General features: G+C 50.4%; 1 protein-coding gene across 14 annotated transcripts in view; it reads right to left on the bottom strand.

The window, feature by feature from the left end:
* CUX1 (cut like homeobox 1) overlaps window positions 1–17,041 on the bottom strand; it is a 375,787-nt gene extending 358,746 nt beyond the window's left edge. For 4 of the 14 annotated variants that reach the window (XM_023246752.2, XM_023246753.2, XM_023246754.2 and 1 more), the window contains exon 1: window positions 5,122–5,732. In XM_023246752.2, the coding sequence (XP_023102520.2) occupies window positions 5,122–5,451 (330 nt within the window). In that variant the 5' untranslated portion in view covers window positions 5,452–5,732. The other 10 variants (XM_023246756.2, XM_023246762.2, XM_023246758.2 and 7 more) reach the window with 8 other exon arrangements.
* Between the last annotated feature and the right edge of the window lie 649 nt (window positions 17,042–17,690).

Here is a 17,690-nt window from a genome sequence, read left to right as displayed (position 1 = left end):
AATACAAAGATGTCTTTAAGAAAACAACCCTTGTGCTGGTATACTCAGGATGATGCTAAAACATGCTTCAGAGTAAGTTCTGATAATTTCTTCCAACATTGTTCGTAAATCACAGTCAAAAGCATCGAAGATTTCAATTGTCGGCCGAGTGGGCCCCACTGTGGTGTCTGGGGTTTTACAGAGGTGTGGGCCAGGCACCTGGGAGGCTCAGTTGCTTAAGTGGCTGACTCCTGATCTCTGCTCAGGTCATGACCTCACCGATCATGGGTTCAAGCCCTGTGCCTGGTTCTGTGCTGACAGCGTGGAGCCTGCTTGGGATTCTCTCTCTGCCCCTCCCCGGCTCACTTGAGGTCCCCCCCCCCACACACACACACTCTCTCTCTCTCTCTCTCTCTCTCTCTCTCTCTCTTAAAACAAATAAACTTAAAAAATAAAAAAATAAATTTAAAAGAAAGGGGATGCAGGCCAACTCATTTTCACAAATGCTTCAGTGAAAAGCAGTAGAATTTATTCAGTTCTATGTAAATCCTCTACCTGGCTATTTTTCCAGGTACTTTGTGATGCTGAGTAAATTCTGGGGAGGAATGAACACCCCCAGCCTCGCTCCTCTCCAGCCACCTGTCTGACGGGGGTCCTGAGGAAGGCGGGGGTGGGGGTTCACATCTGAGGAGCTTCCCCAGGCTGCCCATGGCCCAGGGCTCTAACACACACAAAAATTCTGCCAACTGCCCTGGGCCTCCTGCAGCAAGGAAGAGCCTTCAGATTCAAATGAAGAAAATGACAAGATTTATTTCGTGCACTGACATCATCCTATCAGAATTTAATTACAGCAAGAATTAGAATTATTTTTATTAGAGAGTTGTTTACTTTTCCAAGGAAAGGTCCTTGATGGGTTTTGCAACAAATTAGATGGCTTTCAGAAACTGCTGTTGGCCCTCATTATGTTTTTTAACGGTGTCATCTTATGTGAATAGGGTAGCACTTGTCCTTTTTAAAAATCTAAGGCGCTTCAAAGCTGCTTCTACCAATGAAGGCGACGCCATGGGTCCCCCCACACACCCACCCATCCCAGGTAACTTCCTGCAGGGACATCTCCTGCCCAGCCAAAGACCACTGTCCTCTCCCTACCTCCTTAGAATACGGCTGAAAATTGGGACTGATTACAGCCCAGCAAATCCAGAACTATGACAGGACCCACAGCTCAATACAAACCTTGGCTGTCCTCTTCAATAAAATCAACACGTAAACACAAACCAAAACCTAGTCCTTAACCATGCAGCAAAACCAGGCTATTTAGCTGGCTTTGAAAACGAGAATAGGAAACATGACTAAGATATTTCAGAGAGCCCCACCACTGACATTTTGTTGAAATATCCCAAACTTGGGGCAGTTTTTTTTTTTTTTTTTTGGCTGCTATGTGACTTTATATCCCTAAATGTCGAGTTTGTAGGAACAGTTAATTTCTCTGTGAATTCTAAATCATTACCAGGGTGTAATAAAATGTATCCAAATGCTCATGTCAATAAATGTTTATTAAATCAGAAATCACAAATGAATTCACAACTTCTTTGCTATAAAAGCTGTATAACAGATATTAAATCGCTTGTCTAATTATGCCATTCAAGTTCCTTTTTCACTCCACGATCTGCACATGCATAGTTCTCTCGGGTGTCCGGGCAGACACAGGCATCTAGTTCCGAAAATGCCCAGCACGACTGGAACGTCCAGGTAAACACAGTAGTGAGGCACAATGAGAGGTCATGGGGCCCCTCTTCAAACAGCTTCAACAAAACAAATGGCCATAAGTAAAAAGTGTCTCTGTGCTATGCTATAATAAGATTCAAACACAGGATTCCAAGAATTCCACCTGTTTCCAATTAGATACCAGAATTGCTTTGAGTGTTTAAACTACATTCACTTGCTACTTATACAAAACAATTCTTCCGGGTTTTTTTGAACGTTTTAAGTATGTTAAAATAAGATTAAGGGTCTGGTTTAAACAATCAGAGGCAGGGGAATTTCAGTTGAAACCAAAACTGTCTCTCTGCAGCCATAATGCAGAGCTTCAGACAAAACAATAGAACAAGATAACGAATTTCTATCTCTGACAGTTCCTTGTAAAAATCAGACCTTCCATAGGAAAAGCAATTATATACACACACTTTCATACGTTAAATGACTGTCAATAGGTTTTTAAATAATTTCTCAAATAGTGTGTGATCCTATATATTAAAGTTACTTTCAGGTAGGATTTGTGTTACAGGCCGGCGGATGCACCTGCCTTTTTAAAAACGGGAAATTTACAGGACATCAAATGTGAACTGTGTGAAATGGAAGCACAGGTAGGAATTTGGCCTAGCTCTGCAGGATTTTTTCACAGGACGAATTTCTCTCTTTAAAAATGTGCAAGCTTCCCTCTAACAAATCTGTCCTTCCTTCGTTTCACTGAGGATGTTCGCGGCGCCTTATACAATGAGCTGAAACGGATACAGATTTTCTACCTCGAGCCTCGTTTTCTCTTCTAAGACGGACCCTGAGCACAGCCCTGGGAGCAGTTCTGCTGGCTGACTGCTACAGGTGGACCCAGAAGCGGGGAGGACGGGAGGGAAGCACAGGCCATCCCTTCCGCACAGCTCCTGCAGAAACCCTGCTGGGTTTGTTTTAATTGTACACAACAGGACAGGGGACTTTTTCAACAGCCTGTAAAAGTCTCGGGGGCTCCACAGGCTCACCAGACAACATTTTTAAGGTTAGCTCAGTGGATGAGGAGAGAGTGATTCCGGAGGGGATTGGCAATTTGTCCCCTCGCCCTTCCAACCCCCTCCTGCAGCTAACTACTGGCAAGAGCTGTGTGAAACTGGGGAAGGAGGCAAAGGGAGACTCCACGGACCCAACTGTACCAGAGGCTGTTGTGTAACCCCAGCCCTTCACCGCCTTGCACCTTTAAAAGACAAAAACAGAAAAACCACACAGAGTTTTACACAGAGAAAAAAACTTTAATCCACTGACAATGACCCCCTCCCACGCGCCATCTCAAAGACACTGATATTAAAAGAGCTAAGAAAACAAAGACAGCAGCTGTGTAGAAGCCCTTGATTTGTTTACTAGATGGGATACATACTGTAATCAAAATAATACACTTCTGGGGAATACTTCCCTAACAGGGAAACGCAAAATAAAAGCTATCAGAGAAACGGACTTTGGGCAAAACTGGAATTATGTTCGGATTTTGACAGAGGAAAATGTTTAAAGTTAACTTTTGCAGAGACTCCTTAAAGGGGAACACCAGTCACCACGGAAGAATAACGCCCCGAAGGGAAGTGGGTCGCTGGCAGGCCCCATCCCCAAAAGCTTCACTCACACACAGAGTTACGAGAGCTTGTTTTAGAAAGTGTCCTCTTTTCAAACATGTATTTAAAAGGCAAATTTATACAATGGTGTTTTTCTTGTCTTAAAAAAAAAAAAAAACCTGGTTTTTTTACAAGTCTGGGATAGGATAAAAACTTGTCCAACTAGTCTTATTAGCAACACCGAAGCACTGACACTTCCATACCACAAGCCTTTGGGACTGAAAAGGAAACGAAATAGAGCCCGATCTTCACAAACTCTCTTTCTGGGCACTCAGTCCACGTCCCAGGGCAGCTTTAAGACCACGCCAAGGGACCAGAACTCAGCCCGTGCTCACTGGGGGACAGCAGGGGCATGGGAGGGACACACAACCATCTTGTCTCCAGCAAACCCGCTGAGGTCTCCAACCTGGGTCTGAGTCTAGCTCAGACAGGGTCTCTTTACCCTCAGGTGGCGATGCCACAACCCACACTGGGCTCCGCAGGCAACCCGATCTCCGGGTCAGGGGTTCTGGAAAGATGAGAAGAGCCTGAAACTAATGAATTCTCTCTTCTCAAACTGCAGTCTCATCGGCTCACTTAACTGTCTATGGGAAGAGAGATGACGTTAAACTGGATACCAACTCAATAGGCCTCTTCAGGGCCCAGAGAAAGAACCAGTTTAGCCTTCTGCTTGAACTTTGACATTCCACAGTCAAATGAAGTTTTTCAAACCTGTCAAGAAGGGGCAGAAAATCATCTCAGCCCCAATCTTCACCTACCACCAAAAGCTAAAGGAAGCTCCGTACAGACAATGATAATGATGCTCGCTCACATTATTTTGTTTGCAAGATCAACACCTTAAAGCTCATTCACATAAACGGACAAGGAACCTTCCAGGCCGATCCTGGAGTTACACAGTTAAATATCCTCATGATATCCCGAAGTAGCTCATCACTGGCAGGTTGTGGGGTGTCAAAGAGATCCTCAAATCTAATACCTTTCTGGAAACCGAATCGACCTCCCACGCAGTTTTTTTGCCAAAAAAAAAAAAATGCTTAAAAAATAAACTTCATGGATGTTCAGCTAAATGTCACATTTAGGAAGACAAGGAAAAAAAAAATTAAGGTTTGTCTCTTCAAAATTCCACAACGGGTTTTACAGTAAGCACAGGAATTAAATTATGGTAAAAGGGAGCTATTTTTACTAAAACAGGGTAGACCAATTTATCAAAAATGCCATTCGGCTGTGTTCATTACATTCAGGAATCTAATTTACACAATAGACACTTTGGAGTAATCTATTTTAGTCAATAAATACTCAAACTCCTTTAAGTTTTAATCTTATCGAAAATACATATTTCACATAGTCTTCTTCCTAGTTAAGCGAGAAATCTGAAGAAATTTCATAACGACTATGAGTCTGTTTTATCGTTCTTACGTAGGCAGGAACAGAAAACAAGCATATACAATTAAAGTTGTCAGACCCCATTTATATAGGTTTTAATCCAATCCGCTTCATTTCATCCAAGGCTGCATCTGGAGTTCATTTGCTTCCCTCCTAAAAGTACTGTAGGTCACTATCACCAGTCCTCCGGGTTAGGAAAGTTCGGCCAAGTTTACCTTCCCGCACACCTTAAAGCAGGGCGCCGCGGCCGTCCCTAAGGGACGCTGGGCGACCCCCACGGTACCAGGCCGCCCCGGGGCCCTTCGGAGCCGAAGACCGACCTCCCCTCCCGCGCCCCCACGCCCCCCCCCCACCCCCGCATCGCTCTTCTGACCCACACGCCGCTCACCTTCAACTTGGCTCCGGCTACGCACAACATCCACCTGGCGGGGTCCCGGGGCCGTCCAGGCGCGGCGAGCGCGGAGCCGGCAGATTCGGGGCGAACCCCGAGGGCGCGCGGCTCCTCTGGGTCTGGGGTGACAGGCAGAAACGCGCCCCCTGGGCACAGCGGCAGCACCGGAGCCGGACGGGGAGCCCCGGCACGATCCCCCAGCAACGCCCCGGGCTCGGCGCGCGGACCACGGCCCGGCACACCACAGTCCAGGGGGGCCCCGGGGGCTTTGCTTTCGAGAAGCCGGCCCGAGGCGGCATTTCGGACGGGACCCGCCGCGCGCTCCATCGAGCCCCGCGGACCCTGTTGGGAGGACAGGGCCTCGGAGGAGAGCGCCAGAGCGGAGCCGGCGGGTCACCGGGGGCCGCGGGAGCCTCGGGGCTCGGGCCGCCCGGACCGGCGGCGGGGAGGAAGCGTCCCCCCACCCGGGTAGACGGCGCGCCAGGGCGCAGCGCGGGGCCTGAGCTCGGGGAAAGTTGCTGCCCTCCGCCCGCACCGGCTCCCGCCGGGCGCTCCGACCCTCGGGCTCCGCGCGCGGGGTGCCCGCCGCCCCTCGCAAGTTTACCCCCAAGCACCCCTACCCGCGTCTCCGGCCGCGGAGGGGCCGGTCGGCGCCACTCGTGCAGGCACACAAAAGAGCCGGGCGGCTGCGGGTGGCCCCGGGGCGCCCGTCCGGACGTAAACAAACCCCGGGGTCCGCGCGGAGACCCCCACGCCGGGTGCGGGAGCGGCGGCGCGGCCCCGGCCCGCTGACAGCCCCGGCGCGGCGGCCGGGGCCCGGGCCGGCCGGGGCCGGGGCGCGCGGACGCCCGGCCGCCCGCCCGGCCACCCGCCCGCCTGGCCGGAGCCGGGCCGCGCCGCCGCCGCCGCCGCCGGTGGCCGCTCTGACCCTCCCCCGAGCCGGCGGCACCACAGCGCCACCAGCCCCAGCTCCGCCGCGCCGGCGGCAGTGGCGGCGGCGGCTCCTCCTGGAGAGGCAGGCGCTTCACCCCCCACAGCAACTCCCCACAAACTTTCCCCGGGAATACGGCGGGCCGGGGGCGCGGGGCGCGCGGCCGGGCGCCGCCGCCGGGCCGCAGCCCCCTCCCGGCGCAGCGCCCGCCGCCGCCGCCGCCCGCCGCCGCCCGCTCCCCGCTCGCGCGCGCACCCCGCGGGCCGCCGGGGCCGCCCCCCTCCCCGGTCCCGCGGCGGCGGCGGCGGCGGTGGCGGCGGCGCAGGGCCGGGGGGGCGCCCGGGGTGGGGGCCGACACCGGGGGCAGCGGTGGCGGCGGCGGCTCCCGGCGCCATCTTGGGCTGATCGATGAATTGAACAAAGAGGATCAATTTCTGATCAAGCGAGTTATCAATGGGGGCCGGGGAGCGAGAGGGACTTGTCCCCGACTCGGCCCCGCTTTCCCCGGCACCCCCCTCCTCCCCGCCGCCGCGGCCCCCCGGCGGCCGGGCAGCCCGGGGCCCCGGGGGAGGCCGCGACCGCCCGCAGCCCCCACCCCCGGGCGAGAGGCCGAGCGAGCAGAAGCCTGACCTGCAGCTGCTGTAAATCAAAGCGCTTCCAATATTGAAACATCGATCCCACATTGGCCGCCATCTTGAGACATATTGAGACGGAGTGAGAGGCTGATAGAGAGGGGGCTGGAGTTCAGGAGCCGCCAGGAGGCAGCAGGCGGGCGGCGCCAAAACCCGGCCTGGAGCCGGCCGCCGCCGCCGCCACGGAGGACGCGGACTCCTCCTCACGGCGCCGCCGCAGCCATGGCGAGCCCGAGCCGGAGCCGGAGTCGGAGCCCGAGGGCGCGGCGGCCGCCGCGGGGCCTGGAGCGCGCGGCCCCTGCCCCCTCCCCCCGGCGCCCGGCGCCGGGCCCGCGACCCCCGCCCCTCCCGGGCCCCCGGCCCCAGCGGGCGGCGGCCCCCGGCCCGGCCCCGATGGGGCGCTGGAGGGCGGCGGGAGGGGCTCCGGGGCCCCGCGGGAGGCCCCGGGCCGGGCTCACCTGGGGCTTGCTTCGGGCCCCTGGGGGTCGCGGGGGCCGCCGGCGGCGGAGCGCAGCCCTTCGGGGGCCCTGAGTCCCGGGCTTTCGGCCGCGTCCGGGCGGGCGCCTGAGCCGCGCCGCTTTCGCTCGCCCTCCTGCGGGCCCCGAGCGCGCGGAGCCGCCGCGACCACCTGCCCGAGCCCCGAGCGCCGACCCCGCGCAAACCGGGCCCACGGCGGCCGCGCGTGTGCGAGGCGGACTGGCGGGCGGCTGAGGCGCACCCACCTCCCCGGGGCCCCAGCCGGACCCCGGTCGAGCCTGCCAGGGACAGCGTTTGAGGTTGGGGGGAGTGGAGTTGGGGTGAAACCAGCCCTGACCCTGCTGTCGCTGCACACGTTAACGCCCCGAACGGTGGCAGCGCGGTCCCCGCGCCGCGCCGCCACGCACCCGCAAGCCGGGTGGCCAGGGGTCCTAGCTGCGCCAGCTTAGGCCACGACAGGAAAAGTCTTGGCGCACCGTTGTGTATGCCCCGCACCGCTTCGGCGGAACAGCCTTGGAAACTTCCTGTAGTTCAGACACTTCGGTTTTCACTCCTTTTGGCGCAGAAACTTGGAAAGTGTAGGTGCACTTACAACAAAGTATGGTCCCTGGTTTACAGAAATGCTAGCATTTAAACCCCAGAGTCAATTCGCTTTTGATTTCTTTTTTCGCAGAAACCTGGCAAAAGCACCCCGTTTTATGATCGTCATGTTTAATTGATTATACACACGTGTGAGTTGGACTTCCCAGCAGGAACACTGTACTTTTATTCCCCCGCACTTCATTTGACGTGTGATTACATCCCCAAATTCCTTAATCTTGAAAATTATATGTAAATAAAATTCGGATGGGATACGAAATAAAACGTGTAAGGATAGAACTGCTTTTCAACTGAGTTCGAGGGCTTAGCGCTGATCATTGGGGTGAACGGAAGCAGTTTTGAATGAAGGGCCTGGAAATGAAAGGCCACGAGATTTAGAGAACACACGTGCCCCCAGGTCTCGGCCCGCGAAGAACCTCAGTTCCGTCAGTGCGTGACTGGCTCCTGAGGTCGGCCGGCGGCGGGCGGGGGTGGGGGTCCCCCGGCGTCCCCATCGCAGCTTCGCCCAGCAGAGGGGGCAGGAAGCAGGTGGGTGGGAGCGCGCGAGCGCAGGGCAGGGGCGCCGCGAGCCTCCGCCGCAGATGCTGTGACGCCGCGCGGGGCAGGGCACTGGCGACCTCGGGAACGCCGAGGACCGCCTCGGTGTGGGGCGCCCGAGCCCGCGCGCGCAGTCGGCAGGCGGCCGCGCTGCAGCTCCGACCGCGCCGCCCGGTAGAGGGCAGCGGCGCCCCGACACTCGCGTCCTCGGGTCCCCGCGCACGTGCCCACCCGCGCGCCCCGCGCCTGGCCACGCCCTGTCCCGGAGCCAGGCCCCAGGCGGGAAACTGCACTGCCACCTCAAGGGATCCTTGTCCGGACGAAATACCACCTCTAATGATTCCCACCCCCTCCAGGCCCGGTATCCCAACACTTGGGGGTACGTCTGCGCTCCTCTCCTATTCGTGCGGTGGCAGGCAGGCGAGACCTCGCAATTGCCCTGAAGGTGGCCAGACAAATAAAATGTGCAGGGGCTTAAAAAAAAAACAGAAAACCCCCAAAACTTCCCGTAGGGAAGGCTCAAGGAAGGATCAGGGAAATGGTTTGGATTTGGTGCAGATGTTCTCAATCTAATTATCGTGTCGATCCCCTGGGTTTGAACCAAAAAAAAAAAAAAAAAAAAAAAAAGTGAAATATATATGACCTGTGTAATACTCCAGAAGTACATCTGGTTGGAATTCAGGGTTCTGAATCCACTGCAATATTTTAGAAATAAATTTGATGAGTATTAGATACCCTTGTTACATTTCTGGTTATGTTTAGTTTATTTGCATGCTAACTTGACTTCGTAGAGAAATAATACATTGACTGGCCCAGAGGTCAAGCTCTGTTTAAAGAACATGTAGATTTTTTTCTTCCAGAGTTTTGCCTTATACTAGGCTTCTTGCTCTCTGGGCATTGGGGGGGGGGGGGGGGGGGCGCGGGTAGACAAAAGTTAGGAATGACTTTGCCAACACCACAAAATGTTGCCACTTTAAAATGGCATTCAGAACAAACCACTGATCAAAAATTATCTTAGCCGAGGTAAGTGATCAGCAGAGACCTAGAAAGCTTGTAAAAGTACATTTCCTTTTTCTTGAGTGTAGACATAGAATCAGAACAAATTGCATCTATTCCTAAAGGCGATTTTGTTTTGGTTTTTTTCTGCTTGACTTTGTCTCATCATTGTAGAAGGTTAGGAGGACTCTCTTGGACTTCCAAATACAGTAAATCCATGAATGTGGATTTTGTATAAAATACTTAGAAAATGGAAAGGCTTTAGGACCTAGATCTCCATTAGCACCCACAAAGACAATAAAATGATGGCTAGCCTCTCCCCCCCTCCAACAAAGTGTGAGAAAAAGACAGGTTAGGAAGATAACTGACCCACTACACAGAAGCAATAGGACTAAAAGTCATTCTCTAACAATGGAGGAGGAGGAAAACAACCCAGGGCCATTCTTTGTACCTTTTGATGTTCAGGCTCTCCCTTTAGGGAAAGAAAGCTCACAGGTCCCAAGTTTATGATGAATTCTCCATCCCCAACTTTCAAAAATCAAGCCCCAAGTAATCAGAATGGGGGAGTGGGAGAGTGACCTGAGTGTTCCTGACCCCTTTAAATGAAATACAGCTTAGCACCAAACAAGGCAGCTAACAGCTAGGATCTGAGCCCAGACTTCCAAAATTTCCTTTCTGACCCGTTTTATTTTGCCTGAGAAAAATACAGTGGCTGTCTTAGGGGCATGATAATACTAGTAAATGTAACTTAGAAGGTTGTAAAGCACTTTTGGAAGTTCAGGCTCTCCTACCCTCCTGGCATTGGGGGACCCTCCTAGCTCCTGACACCGACACGTAATTGATTAAATCCTAAGGTGAAAATTGGCAAAATCTCTAAAACACCCAGTGGATTGATGGTGACTAACTTGGTCCTCTTTGGTAGCCACCAAGAAAGGAAAAGACCTTACCTTGTTTTCTAAAACTTCTGGTTTAGTAATTGTTCTGATACCCTTTAACCTAATTTTTTGAAGGAATTAACCATCAAGACTTTCTTCCAATGTCTTATAATGTAGAGCATTAGAAAAAACAAAACAAAACCAAAAAAAAGCCATAGTCTTTATCTCTCATAAGAGAGTTTTTATGTTCTGAGATCTTATTTATTTATAAGGGACTCATAAAATGAAGTTTCACCTAGAAACTTTATCTCCAGAAAAATCTGGAAAATAATCTGAACTCCACAAATAATGATGAAAAAATTCAGAGATTCTTGTATCCCATGTGATAGGCTTTAAAAGAAAACTTTACAAGAGAGGCCTTCTGAAAGCTTCACTCACTTTCTGGATATTTTTGCATCCAAATTAGAACTGGTTTGGGGCACCTGGGTAGCTCAGTCGGTTAAGCATCCGACTTCGGCTCAGGTCACGATCTCACGGTTTGTAGGTTTGAGCCCCATGTCAGGCTCTGTACTGACAGCTCAGAGCCTGGAGCCTCCTTCAGATTCTGTGTCTCCCTCTCTCTCTGCCCCTCCCCTGCTTGCACTCTGTCTCTCTCTCTCTCTGTCTCAAAAAATAAACATCAAAAATTAAAAAAAAAAAAAACTGGTTTTGAAGAGTGTTCGGCAAGAAATATTTCAGATAGGCAGAGACAGAACATACTGCTAAGTGTTTTACATCATAAATTTATTCCCAAACAAACATAAAGGCATGCCTACTCTGTGGGGCATGGGTAAAAATGAATCGTACTCCTAATAAGTCACACAGGAATCTCAATTTCACCAAGACAGAAGTTGAAAATTATACCAAGGTATTCATTCAAGCTGACTGAATTTGAAATGTTTTAAATTTAGGAATATCTAAGGCCAGACAGAAGTTTTGAGACACTTTAAATTTGAAGAGGCCTTTTCCTTAAATCAAAAGAGTATGAATAACAGAAGGAAATTACTTTGTCTTCCTTTTGTCTTTGGCGACTGCCTTCCAGAACAATTTGGCATAGATGACTGGAATAAATAAAAGGAAGGTTCCAGATTCTTTTTTTTTTTTTTTGAGCTCAAGACAACCAAACTACTTTTAATTGTTTTGTTTTTTAAATAATGCTTTCTGTTAATTATTTCTAAGTACACCATTCACTGTACTATGTAAATACCCACCGAATAAAAGTACACATTTTGCTACATGTAATTACATGCATAGTACATAATTCGTCTCCATCCGCCAAATGTACGTGTAGTTATATAATTGTACCAAGAACCTGCCGAACTTGTAAGATCAAACTATAATGGCTTGTAAGCAGTAGGCTCTCCGCCTCACCACCCCTCTCGGCCTCTCTCTGGTGACAGCATCTCTCAGGCTCCGAGACCCCTTTAGAAATCTTCAAAGACTTAATTTCTGGCCCACCGTTTAACTTTGCCTTACACTTCTGGACAGCATATGCCGACGCCACTAACTGTAGGTATCTTTCTGCACCTCTAATGATTACGTTCTGCGGTCCTCCGCTCCTCTTGAACGAGAAAGCTTGTAGCTGGAGCTTTTCGGTTGGAGTTCGGTCTTACCCTTGGAAAACACAGCTGGCTTCATACTCCCAAGCCCCGAGGACAGACCTGGGGCATCTCATCACCCAACAATTCCCTTCAACCCCACCTTACCAGCCACGCCCCCTCCCCCACCGCAGCAGCCTCGTTTGACCAAACTTCTATTCTAATATAAATTTGCTGGAAATGTTGAGTGTATTAGATAACACATCTCGCTTCTCCCTTTTTTCCTCTTCCGCATCTTAAAATGCCCATGGAAATGTCATATTACGTATTTCCTGTACACAGTGGCCATAAATGCCTTCCGATGTGACTCTCACTGATGTCATTGCTGAATCACTAGAAATTAATAGTGTACCTCGTCAGTCGCTTGAAAGGGCTTGAAATATGTAAGGTATTGTATAAATATCATTATTATCTTGCTTAATGTAAAGTTCACATTCTGTGCTAAGACCTTATATTAATTCCTTTTCTCCTGGGAGATATGAGCCATATGCATTCTATTTATATTGACCTTTCATTATTAATATTGCTCTTACAATATCAGTTTGCCATCTAATATTTTAAACACACAACTACATCTCCGGTGCCAGGACATCCACAGTAGATACATGTGTTGTTTTTTTGTTGAAAAATTGCATTTGCAACATGAAGCCAAATATTGTTTTGCTTCTCCGCAAGATCATTTATGACACATCTCTGCAGTTATACGGTCGGAGTTGAATGAAGATTTGTTTTCATGAAATGTAATTAGATTTTCTTTTGTCATGAGCACTGTCAGATTGGGTATTATTTTTTTTCCCGGGTAAATGTGGTTTGGAAGTTCCCGAAAGCTTGTTTTCCACAGGAAAATAGGGAAGCTGATCTTTCTAGCAGTGAGGAAAAAACTTTCTTCATTCCCTCGAGCTCCATTCACACTAAATATTTGATCTGATGTCAGTTTTTGAGGATCTGTATTATAATATCTTTAGAGCTTTACGTCGCTAGCAGAATCCCATTGGATGTCAAAATTTTGTGTGCGTGTGAGACACAGAAGAAAGGAGGAGGAAAGTGGGCCTCTAATCTAGGAACTGTTTTTTCTAATTAAAATATTCACACACACACGTGTCATCTGAAAAGTCAAAACGTTAAATAAAAGAGTGAAATGCAAATAGTCTCAGCACAGAAGCTATTTCTGGGAACAAAACAAGCCAAATAAAAAATAAACAAACAAACAAAAAAGCCGGACCGGCCTAAAGTGTCCAACAATACAGAAACGTCCAATAACACAGAAATGATGAAATATTGTATAGCCGTTAAAAGTCATGCTTGTAAAATATGTAATGACCCGAGAAAGTGTTTATTATATAAGCAGAAAATAGGCCACAGCGTGACCCCAACTGCAAAGAACAGCCTATTTTGTCTTCGTATAAAATGCAGTAAGAAAGCGCACGACAATGTTAAGGGCAGATGCCTCTAGACAGCGACTGAATGGGCAAGTTTTATCTCCTTTAACATTTCTGTATTTTGTATAATTTCTACATGAGCACATGCCGTCTTTATAATACAGGAAAATGGTGAATATTGTTCAAAATAAGGCTGGCGGAAAGGGCTGGCATGTCATTTTTTAAGCAGCAATTTAACTCTAACCAGAAGGGGTAGCATGACCTAGTGATTAAAACAGACAATTGAAAACAGAGGGAAAATCATGTCCTAATTTTGCCACTGAGTCACTGACTTTGCCTCAGGTTTCCTGCCTGTAAAATAGGAATAATTAATACTTTCTTGTAAAATGCTTTGGAGCTCTCCGACGAGAGATCCCATAAAGGTACAAAGTGTTGTTCTATTAATGCTAATTGAAGTGGATATAAAATACAAAGGCATTCGAGAAAAACTGCAGTCATTACGGTCGGTGGAAGGAGGCACTGTAGATACCCTGCCAAATGCCAAACTGTGGCTGTGTGGGTTCCCTGTGCTCTTTATAAAAGTTGTTTTGGGGGCAGATAAGGATGTCACCAACAATGCTGTCTAATCACCAAACGCTGTTGAGCAAAGTGCTGTGTCACACACTAGAAAGAAGCAGAGAAGCAGTGGACGAGATCCCTGCCCCTAGAAGCTTACAGTTCTGTTGGGAATAGGTCCATAACGATAGTAAAAAAATATATATAACAATCTTTTTTCAACATGGAAAAAAAAAGCAACAATTCAACTTGAGCAGAAGGCAATACGTACAAAAGAAACTGATGAAGTGGGAATACGTGCCGTAGCATTAGCTTTTTAAAAACCTACTTTTAAAGTAATCTCTACCCCCAATGTGGGGCTCGATCTCACGACCCCGAGATCAAGAGTCGCGTGCTCTACCGACTGAGCCAGCCAGGCGCCCCCGTCACACTAGCTTTGATCTGAGCAGTGAAGGGAGATGCCCCTGTCAGTTCAGATGAGCAGAGGACTTCAGAAATGTTGGGGTGTTGGCCAGGGCAGGAGGTAAGAGGTGGTAAGAAAGATGGGGTGTGTTAGGGGTCAGGAAAAGCACGCACGATGCCCACGAAGGAGGGGAACAGTGAGTGGGTTGTTTCAGCTGGGAGCCCAGGAGGTGGAGAGCAGACTGGCATGTTAAAGGCCTGGCCAGATGGGAAGACGCTGGTGGCATCGCCGAAGGGGCAAGTGGGGACTCTGCCATTTTGGAAGATGGGCCACAGAGCTGCCGGCCACGTGCTGTTCCTGTGAACACGTGAGCCCCCGTTTCCAATTCACCGTGCCAGAAACATCCTTGCCTTAGCAGTCAGCATTTGAGCAGTAGGGCTCAGGAGAGGCGGTTCGCGCTGAAGCCAGCAGCCAGAGGGTCAGATGCGGGTTCAAATTCTAGTAAAGAGCGTTTTGCCCTTGGGCATGTTCTTGAACCTCGCAGAGTCTCAGTCTCCACCAGAGACGTGCCCACCTCCTTGTGTGCGGTGCCGATGAAATCAGAAAATGTACATAAAATGCTTTGAGCTCTACCTGCGTGGACTAAGCACCCAGTAAGAGCGAGCCACTGTTTCATTTACATCCACGTACCCTAACTTGGTGTCTCTGCATTCACACGGATATAATACCATTTTAGAGACAAGCAGACTGAGCTTCTGGGCACCAGTCGTTTGGTGAACAGGTTGGATGTCCCGGCCAGGTGGCCAAGCTCCTGCTCAAATTTCTGACCACCCCTTGATGACGGGATCTCAGCTGCCCGCTCCCAAATGCCTTTCAGAAGCGATGGATGCTTTTCTGCATTTATTCCTCCCAAAGATATTTATTGAAGGCCTACTGTGTGCCAAGTCCCGGCGCCTTCTCCACAGGATGGTTGAGCACCATGGGAAGAAATCCCAGAGCGAGGGAGAACGGCCCCTCGCAGCCTTCTCACTCTCTGCCACATCAGCCGTGTCATTGCTAGTTAAATGCCTTCTCCTTCCCCAACATACATTCTTCAGGCCACAGAGCACTGTAATCCTTCAGCCTTTTTTGGCAACGTAAGCACTTATCACCAGAATGAAGTCTTTGGTAGGTCTGACCTTGGCAAAGGCTACTCTCGTTCTCAGCGTCAAGGCCTGTTTCCCCCCAGACCTTTTATTTCAGAAATCAGGGCTGAGACCACAACCATATACAGAGAAGCAAAGTTTCCTGCTTGCCCAAACGTGATGTGAAATGAAGTCAGCTCAAATCTACAAATGCTCCCAATCAGGCTGGTGTGGGATGTGTGTGTGTGTGTGTGTGTGTGTGTGCGCGCGCACGCGTGCTGGGGGCAGGTGGAAAGGCAAGGTGGGGGTGTATATAAAGCCAAATGAAATGCGGTAGCCTTTTGCCTTTGGAGAAAGTTTAAAATCTGGCTGAAAAGACACTGGAAACACGTAATTGGTTCCATCGTACAGGCTCTTTGATGTGCATGAGGAAATATCCTATGCTGGCAAAGGCCCGGAACACCCCAAATGCACGCAGGTCCATTGCTGTCGCTGGTAGATAGTGCTCTGGGGACATCAGGGTCTGAGGCACCCAGCCCCATTCTGACACAGCCATGCACCTCCCTTAGACTTCTCTCCCATTTGGAGACTCCTGAGGTCAGGCGTCCTCCCCCCCCCCCCCCCCCCCCCCCCCCCCCCCCCCCCACCACAGTAAAACATATTCATGGAAACTCTTGCAAGAGGTTGGGAATAGAGCCATAAAGGGTATCCTATTATCTACTGATGTCCTGAGGGTGAAAAGGCCAGATTGAAAGTCACAAGCCTGGAAGAGTCATCTTTGTCTGTAAAACCACCAAATAACAACAATTATTATCCAGGGAGCACCTGCCATCTGTCCTGAGCCATACAAAGCTTTTATCTCCGATCTTCACAGCAGGTTTGCAAGCAGGAAGCATTTTGCATATAAGAAAGCCGAGGATCGGAGAGGCAAGGAGACTTCTCCAGTGTCCGGTCTTACTGCTCGGCCCTAGACCTACCTGCAGCTGCCCCGTCACCCCCAGGCCCCCGCCTGGTCCGTCGGAACCCACCTGGGACATGGGGACAGGCAGCCTCTCTGTCACCCCTTCAGGAAGTCCTGGGTATTGCCTTCCCCGGGACGGATGCCTTCATCTTACCTTACAGCAGCCTGCTTGCCAGGAGTCCTCCCCGATGTCTCCGGACATTTCTCTGCGGCAGTAGAGGCTCCAGACACCCTGGTCCAGGGCATCTATAATAAAGATTGATAACCTGACCTTGGTCTTGAATGAGACATCGATTGCAAATGAGAGGCGTCGGGGAGAGTCAAAAGTCCCCTTAAGTACAGGAAGACTGGATGTTTGGCAATCCGGGCGGCTGGAGAGAGGGGTGTGTTTTCCTAGCCAGCATTGGGATTCTCCTCGCCGATTGCCCGGGGGCTTCTCACTTCTTCACGTTCGGGGAGTCTGATCTAATGGACTGTCTGGGGAAATATCTGATCAACGATCCAGTTCTGGCTACAAGTGTGGCTGGGAGGGTGGGGTCACGGGTTCGCTATCAGAGGCGGTTCAGTAAAGTGATTACAAGTCATTCCAAGTTGGGTATCCTACCCTGTCTCCTTCCTAAATGTAACGCTGACTTGTGAGTGGGAGGTGGGATTAGTTTACACAAGCTCTGTTGATCCGATGGCATTTTATTACCGACCAAGGCGGACCAGGTGGTGGGGTTTGGTTTTGTTTTCTTTTGGAACAGCTCTGCGTGTTACTGTCGAGCCGATCTCTCCCACCCCCACCTTTAGACGCTGTGTTTTCCTTCCCCAACAGGCTCCCTTCGAGAAAAAAAGAGAACTGACCCCCCTGGCCCCTCTCGCTGTCCTCTGTAGCCTGATCTATTTAAGACACGTTCTCTTCAAACAGATCCTGCCCCAGTTTCTCCGAGGGCTGCCTCTTCCTCTCCTGCCCTCCGCCACCGCTGCCGTGAGCATTTGACACCAGCTCAGGAATCTCGTAGCTTCTCGCCTTTCCATTCCCGGAGGAATTTGTTATTCAACACTTCAAAGCGGAGACTTGTTTGCACCTCTTGTTTCAAACAATAGACCAAATTTCCTGTCGCTGCTTCTCTTAAAAACTGCCTGCCTCACGCTCCCGGGAGCAATTGCAGCAGCGACTCCACTGATGAAGAAAAGAGCTAAGTCTTCACCCACCCATCTTCTCAGAGGAGACAGGGCCGCGGGCGGGGTGGAGTGGGGCGGGGGGGACAGGGAAGGTCACAGGCTTGGACCTCAGAGGGGACAGATCCGTGTGCAAACCCTAGGCTCGAAGCCAGGCGACTTTGAGCCGGTTCCTTAACCTCTCTGAGTCTTTGTGGCCTCACCTGTCACATCTGCACCATAGCTAACCTATCCCGTGGGGCTGTCGTGAATTGTGCTGAAATGAGGCAGCGAACTCCTGCCTCGCGATGGAAGT

This window comes from Felis catus, chromosome E3 (genome assembly GCF_018350175.1).
Source record: "Felis catus isolate Fca126 chromosome E3, F.catus_Fca126_mat1.0, whole genome shotgun sequence".
Taxonomy (NCBI): Eukaryota; Metazoa; Chordata; class Mammalia; order Carnivora; family Felidae; genus Felis; species Felis catus.
Note: the sequence above shows the minus strand (reverse complement) of the source record. Positions and strands in the feature narration are given on the sequence as shown.